The following is an 8,034-nucleotide window of genomic DNA, read 5'->3' as shown; positions in this document are numbered from 1 at the left end:
TCCTCGCGCCCGAAACAGAGACACAACGCTGTCTACTCTCCAAGGATGAGGGGAACGCTCCCGGAGGTTATCGATGCAGTGCGGCAGCGTATAACTCGGCACTGCTGGCGGGGACACTTGCCCCTTGCAGGCTTCCCCACGGAACGTATTTTGAAAAACTGCTTCACCGCCACCTCCGTGGAATGTTTTATTGTTTCCCAACCGCATCACCCGTTCCCCTTTCCAGAGAACTACGTGTAGTGTACGAACAAGAAGTGCCCCCGCGACCTCGTATCGTTGCGGAGGCCATGTGTTGTAAGATCTAACGGTAAATCCGCCCCTGCCTGCTGTCAACGAAACAAGTTTAGGTTTCTAACGGGCACTGTCTTCACCCGACACACAAACGTCCCCACCTACCCAGTTAGTAACTCATAAAGGGGTCCTTCAGGGAAGGAGTATGACAGACCGCTTACACGCTCGTGTCGCGCCGATCCGGCGCATTATTTCCGTTTAGGTTCATTCTGTGTCATTTCCGAATGCTGTATGCTCAAAACACACGGGCGCTGAAGAAGTCAGTGATCATCTTTACTACTTCCGAGACTACGGAAAAAGTACCTGACTTCGTCCCGTACAACCATGTGCCTACCGACCACCGCACCAGGTAACACCACATAGCCTACGCACTTTCGTCTCAACCAGTGTTGCTAGGGATCCCGCTGTGTGCACACGTTTAGTCCGTTCAGGCAGTAATGCCGGCTACTGCCTGGAACTCTTCCCGTAGTGACTGGCGCCTGTTCATGGCACGATCGGGATGTTTGCACGGCTGGTTGTTCGAGCAGTAATGCTGGCTACTGCCTGGCACTCGTACCCTAAATGCACGCATGGTGAGATGCTCAACCGGGACAGTCCAGCTCATAAACGCTTGCCACACCTGTTCCACTGTTAACTATCACCCGCCTCATCGAGGGGATTCCCGTCTCCAGTCAACTAGATGAAACAGCCATTGCGGTGATTTGGGCGCAAAACTGGGAAACAGGCGTTTCTCGGACAGTTAATATGGAGTGTCATGCCTCCGGTTTCCACAACCGTAGCCGCGGCACGGTTACTTAGGCCCACAGCAATCTTTCTTTTTCTGTAACGGCTCCAATGGAGGGGGCGGTTGAGTGATTTTCGCTTCATATACACCTGAGTGAGCACCCGTGCGCCCTTGTAGAGCTCCTGAAAAGCTCCATTGACCTGCCAGGGAGGCCAGTTTACTCTTCCAGTGGAACAATGACGTCGCCGGTGTTGTTGACCCAACTGTAGTTGTTGAGGTTGGTGCTTCTGTCCGTATGTAGTGCGTTGTGGTGGTGCGCCTGGTTGTTGTGGTGGTTTCCTCAATGAATACGGGTGACATAACCACGGGCGGTTTCGATGTTGTTGACGTAGTTGTAGTAGTCGTCGTGGTTGTGGTCGTGGTTGTCGTTGTCGTCGTCGTCGGTCTTCTCGTTGTGGTTGTCGTCGTTGTCGTGGTAGGTCTCTTTGTTGTTGTTGTCGTAGTAGGTTTCTTCGTTGTGGTTGTCGTCGTAGTAGGTTTCTTCGTTGTGGTTGTCGTCGTGGTAGGTCTCTTTGTTGTTGTCGTCGTAGTAGGTTTCTTCGTTGTGGTTGTCGTCGTAGTAGGTTTCTTTGTTGTGGTTGTCGTCGTCGGTTTCTTCGTTGTGGTTGTCGTCGTCGGTTTCTTCATTGTGGTTGTCGTCGTGGTAGGTCTCTTTGTTGTTGTCGTCGTAGTAGGTTTCTTCGTTGTGGTTGTCGTCGTAGTAGGTTTCTTCGTTGTGGTTGTCGTCGTAGTAGGTTTCTTCGTTGTGGTTGTCGTCGTAGTAGGTTTCTTCGTTGTGGTTGTCGTCGTAGTAGGTTTCTTCGTTGTGGTTGTCGTCGTGGTAGGTTTCTTCGTTGTGGTTGTCGTCGTAGTAGGTTTCTTCGTTGTGGTTGTCGTCGTGGTCGGTTTCTTAGTTGTGGTTGTCGTTGTTGTGGTCGGTTTCTTTGTTGTGGTTGTCGTTGCTGTGGTCGGTTTCTTTGTTGTGGTTGTCGTTGTTGTTGTAGGTTTCTTTGTTGTGGTTGTCGTTGTTGTCGGCCTCGTCGTTGTGGTTGTCGTTGTCGGTGGCGCCAGCGGCGGTACCACGGTTACACGCACTGTGCATGATTTGTGCTGTAGTGGTTTTGGCTGCAAGCATTTGAAACATATTGTCTGCTTCACTGCGGATTTCGGGACTGAGAGCTGTACCGCAGTCGCGACCGTCTTCGTCAAGTTGTTGTACTCCGGTTCCTTCACAATCGACGCCCCGGGACTGACAGTGGCCAACGCTCCAACGTCGTCGCAGGCCTCTCCGTAGTAGACTTTCTGATCCGACGCAGCAGCGGCAAGGGGCGGGTCAAGGTCGGGAAACTCCACACCGCAGCGCACCGTCAACTCACCAGAAGAATCTATCGCCATCGGCAAAGTCTTTACCTCGTTGCACAAGGTCGCTGCAAACATCGCGAACCAAACGACACGCGTGTCAGACGGATTTGTTTGATAGTTACACTCAGCGACTGCTCGCCATCAAGCCTACGACCCACGAGTTGAGAGGGAAAACGTTTACAGCAGATGCAGCGTAAGTGGGTGCCTCGAAGAGCTCCTCGTGGTGTCAGAAAACACACAGGTGCCCCACGTGCCACTCTACGGATTCACTCTGTGCTAGCGGAACACCGTTAGGCTATGGAAACCATCATAATCGGCGTCTGCTCACCCTCGCTGTCAGCTGAATTTCTTACCTTCGACCGGTGGTGCCCAGACTGGGGGAACATTCACAAGGATTCCGCAACTATTTGCAACATTACCCCTGTCCACACACGCGAAGCAGAAATTCTTTGGCTGGGGTGGAAGTACTGGAACACGGAGGAAGCCAGTTGTAGTGATGGCTCCGGCGACCAGTTTTGTCTTCGTCCTAAGCCTTGCACCAGGAACCACGCGGTTCAAACTCAGCGGTGGCTTCCACACATTACACATACCCCCTGCATCCACTGAATACACGACAGCCTTTGCTGGTTTTATCAAGGAGGCCCCCGGTGGATAGACTTTCGCATTAGCCCTGCATTCAAAACGAAGGGGCTCCTCCAATGATAGTACCATGAGCCTTACCGCGGGCTTCAGCTTGCCCGTTATCTCCACTTCTTCTGAGTACTTTGGTGCACAGCCGAAGTCTTTTGGCTTGGGTGGAAGCGGAGAAGGCGGAACCCCCGAACCTTTCACATTAATTACTACTCCGCATCTGTGTGTAAAGTCCCCTGGTGACACGCATAAGTAACACAGGGACGTATCTTTCGCCGGAAGGTTAGCGACTCTGAACGTTTGTTTCCATATTGCATCACCTTCCTTCAGCGGTTGAACCGCCGTGAGGCTTGCTCCCGGAACACGGTCCGCAAGGGTCTGCAGTGGACCTTTGATATCGCAAATCTGTCCGTCGCGTACAGAATACACTTGTGCCAGAGGCCCACGGGATGTTGCCGTGGTCGGATTGATCACTGAATTGCTGGGACACCCGAATTCCACGGAGCTGTTGGGTCCCTTCACGATTAGCGCCACTGAGGCCTCAAGCAGGCCTGTCGTGGCAGCTAGCGGCGCATGTTCCAGCTTACATACTGGCACTGACACTGGGGGGATGGTGGCTGGATGCGGCTTCACAACAATTACGACTCCACAGCTACGCGACGTGTCCCTGTCCTTGACGCACATGAAGCAGACCTGTTGTTGTTTTGCTGGCAGCTGCGGGACCGTGAACGTATACAGGTGCCCTTTGCTGTGTCCGTTTTCCACTGCACTTTTTCGAAGAGATGCTCCTGGAAGTTTGCTGGCCAGCACCTCCGTACGGCCTCGCACATCGCAGGTATCTCCGGTCACTCTGTATGAAAGAGCGCAGCTGGGGTCAGGTGAGTCCGCATGGTCTGGGAAGACGGTGGATCCCTCAAGGCATTCGAAACTCGCAGTGCCACCCGCTCGATCGATTGTGAGTGTCACATTTGGCGTTATCATCCCCGTCTGCCCCTCCGAGGCATCATTCGAGGGGAGACAGACCGGATGCTTTGGTATCGGCGCAGGAGCAACTGGAGCTTTCACCTTAACGACGACACCGCAACTGTACGCTGGTTCATGGCCACGCACGCACAAGTAGCATAGATTGGTCTCCGTCTTAGGCAGCTTTGGAACATTTAGTGTATAACTCCGCAAGATAACAGCTCCTTCAATACTCTCTTTAGCTCGTAGACTTGCTCCAGGGACGAACTCATCTAGTTGAGATGCCGCCACTGGTCCTTTATAGATGCACGCACCTTTCTCATTGGGTGGGAAAAATGTCGCCTTGCCGGGAACCACTGCATTCTGCGGATATAAAGTTGTATTGGGGGGACAGTCGAATGTCAGCGGCGTGTTCGGCTTTTCTATGGTTAGCATTATGCTCGGCATCCTTACTCCGGTAAGGAAGGCACACTGGGAGAATTGAGCTGCACATATCGGTGATGGCAACGATGCAGGTAGGCCACCTGGCATTTTGCCCTCTCCTTTCACGGTAATGGCCACAGCACATCTCTTTGTGGGGTCCACTTGGCTCACACACGTGTAGCACACCTTGGTCTCCTCCAACGGTAAGCTGGGAACCCAGAGGGTGAATTTCTTGGTTGTAACCTCACTCTCTACCAAAGTTTCGGTCGACAAGCACGCCCCCGGGACCGCGCTTGCAAGAGACATCAGAGGTTTGGTGAACAGGCATGATTCCCCTGCACCAACACCATAGACCTGCGGTTCTGAACTCTCTGGATTTGGAAGCAATTGAGAGCGATCCGGGCAGACAAAACTGACTTGTTCCTCCGGCTCATTGATCCACAGCTTCACAGATGGGTCCAGGTGGCCTGTTAGCGCCGTTCCTGGTTGTATACGAGGGGTACAAACAGGTGTTGGCCGCTCCTCTGGTGGTTGTGTCTTGGGTTCTGGTAACTGGCCGCTGCCCTTAACAACAATAATGACCGCGCAGCTCTGATAAATATCGTGCTCACGGACGCACATGTAGCAGAAGCGCCTATCCTCTGCGGGCTGGTTGGGAGCTGTAAAAGTGTATGTCCTCATTATCACTCCGCCTTCGTCTGTAGCGTCCATTCGAAGAGTTGCACCCGGCACCAAGCTTTGAAGGTTCGCTCTGGCGCCTGCGAAGAGGCACTCATTACCTTTAACTCCGTAAACTGATGCTACACTCTCCTTTGCTAACGCTGCATACTCCGGGAAAACGTGCGAACCTTCAGGACATACGAAGCCTACAGGAATGCTCGGTTTCTCTACTACTAGCTCGATCGCCGCCTCACGCATTCCCGTCTCCTCAGATCCCGGAGAATAGCCCAGATGACAGACGGGTCCAGCAGGCGTCGCATCAGGCCGCTGCTTCCCGCCCTTCACTGTGATGTGGATCCCGCAGCTCTCCGTAACCTGTCGATTCTGTACACACAAGTAGCACAACTTGATGTCCTCGTCAGGCAGCTTGGGCGCGGTCAACGTATACGTCCGATTCACCACGCCGGCATCAACTGTCGTGCGGGAGCTCAGTGCTGCACCCGGCAACACATCCGAAAGGAGGGGAGGCGAGGCCGCGACGTTACAGAAGTCGCGTTCACCCACCAGATAGACCATGGCTGACTCCTGATCGGGCACCGCCGCAAGATCGGGGAATACTATAGAACTCTCGGGACAAATGAACTGGATACTCTGGGTCCTACTGTCGATGGTCAAGCCAAGCGCCGGTGCTTTAAACCCTGTTTCTGCCACCTCAGGAGAGTAATCTGGCTTGCAGACAGGTGCAGGCGGTATCCGCAGCGGGTTTGGCACAACTGGAGGTATAGGAACGCCAGCCGAATCTGCTTTTACAGTGATCATCACAGCGCAGCTGTCGGCAGGGTTTCTCTGGCGGACGCATAAGTAGCATAGCCTTCTATCCTCTGCTGGAAGTCGCTCAGCCGTGAAAGTGTAGAACCGCTGCACAACTCCTCCTTCCACGAGGATTCTCTTCCGCAACTCCGCACCAGGGACCTCATCCCGCAGTAAAGTTGTCTCCTCCCTAGTGTCACACGAATCGCCGGCTACTCTGTACACTTTGCCGGATGGTGGATCGGCAACTTCATCAACTTCCGGGAAAACAGAAGAATCATCTGGGCAAATGAAGCGGACAGTACGGTTCGCCGAATCAACAAGGAGCTCCATTTCTGGAAGCCTTAGACCGGTGGCTGCAGTGTGTGCCGAGTAGTCTGGCGGGCACTGCAGCTCCACAGTGCTGGGGACAGTTTGATCTGGTTCAATTTTGTCCTCGTTTTGCTCGAGCAGCTCTCCCACGCGGTTGCTGGCGACGTCGATCATGACTCCGCAACTGTTCAAAACATCACGGTTGTAGACGCAGAGATAGCACAGCCTCTTGGGCGTCCCGGGAAGCTGTTCGACGGTTAAGGTGTACTTCCTTGTAACCTCTCCATTATCGAGGGTAGTGTGAGAGACTAACGAAGCTCCGGGCAAAACCTTTGTTAGATAAATCGGTTCTTCCCACACATCACAAGAACCGCCAGACACCGTGTAGACCGCTGCTTCTTCTGCATCGAAGTCGGCGGCTTGGTCGGGGAAGACGAGAGAGCTATGCGGACACGTAAACTCGACAGTTCGATGATCGTCGTCGACTGTGAGTATCACAGATGGCTTCCGCAAGCCACTTTTCGCTACGTCGCCAGAATACACCGGCGCACATACTCCTCTCTCTAGCGGTGGTCCGGGCGTCTCTTCTGTAGGGGGTGCTGTCGGCATGACTGTAATCAAGATCCCACAGCTCTCCGCAATATCATTGTCCTTGACACATGCGTAACACAGCTTTGTTTTTGAGGACGGAAGCATAGGAACCTTCAAAGTGTATGTTCTTGCCATGCTACCATTTTCGTCGGTCGTGTCTACCCGAAGTGTTGCGCCTCGAAGAATGTCTACCAACTTCGATGGATGCTCCCAGAGGTCGCAAACGTTCCCGTCTGGCCCTGTATACACAGCGGCAACTTCCGGGCTCTTATCAGTTGCATGCTCTGGGAAAACAACTGAATTTCCTGGACATTCGAATTGGACAAGTCCCTCTGGCTTGTCAACGACAAGCTCCACAGACGGCTGTAGAAGACCCCTCTCAGCCACCGCCGGTAAGCGCTGTGGCTCGCACACAGGCGCCGTTCTTGGCTTACCATTTTCTTTCCCTTTCACGCTAATCACCACTCCGCATCCGTGAGCCGCGACTGAATTGCGGGCACAGACATAGCACACCTTCTGGCTGCTGGTCGGCAGCATGCCTACAGAAAAAGTGTAGAGTCTGTTGACCGAGCCTCTATGTACTATGGTGGCGACTCTCAGCGTCGCTCCCGGAATGCTTTCGTGAAGTTTCGACGTCTGCCCTTCAATAATGCAAGAACCGTCCTTGCCGACTGGAAAAACAGATGCTTCCAGGTTGTCCTCTGAGGAAGCGTCTTGCGGCACGACCTCCGAATTACTGGGACAAGCGAACTGCGCACTAGCGTGTGGCCTGCCAATTTCCAGCGTCAGTGCAGCAATTTTGATGCCGGTCTCTGCTGCCTCGGGGGACTCCTGAAGATGGCACATCGGAACTGTAACCAGCCGCCCTGTCGGATCCTCTATCATTCCTGCTCTGACGTTCACCAGAACCGCACACCCATCCGTTGGATCGCGGCCCCGGGGGCACACGAAACAAAATCTTCGATCTGTAGAGGGAAGTCGAGGAACATTGAGAGTGTACGTCATCAGAAAGCCGCCAGCTCGCTGTCTAACGTCCGCCGTCACTGTTGCTCCCGAAAGGAATTTCCCCAAAGTAGATGATCCTCTCGACAAGTCACACCATCCCCGTCCATCGACTGGATATACTTGGGTGGGCGCCGAACGTGCCCCGGCCTCGTGTGGAAACACTGTGGCATCGCTCAGGCAAGAAAAACGCACCGATTGCCCCGGTGCCGTCACATCGAGAACTA

General features: G+C 53.7%; 1 protein-coding gene across 1 annotated transcript; it reads right to left on the bottom strand.

The window, feature by feature from the left end:
- Window positions 1-1,081: 1,081 nt before the first annotated feature.
- Window positions 1,082-7,810, bottom strand: NCLIV_040495 (srs domain-containing protein; the record flags this gene model as incomplete). Its single annotated transcript, XM_003880959.1, has 4 exons — window positions 1,082-1,963; window positions 2,240-2,481; window positions 2,745-2,790; window positions 3,137-7,810. 4 exons carry the CDS (start codon window positions 7,808-7,810, stop codon window positions 1,082-1,084), a joined length of 5,844 nt encoding a protein of 1,947 aa, XP_003881008.1.
- Between the last annotated feature and the right edge of the window lie 224 nt (window positions 7,811-8,034).

This window comes from Neospora caninum, chromosome IX (assembly GCF_000208865.1).
Source record: "Neospora caninum Liverpool complete genome, chromosome IX".
NCBI classification, from domain to species: Eukaryota; Apicomplexa; class Conoidasida; order Eucoccidiorida; family Sarcocystidae; genus Neospora; species Neospora caninum.
This window is presented reverse-complemented; position numbering and strand designations above follow the sequence as displayed.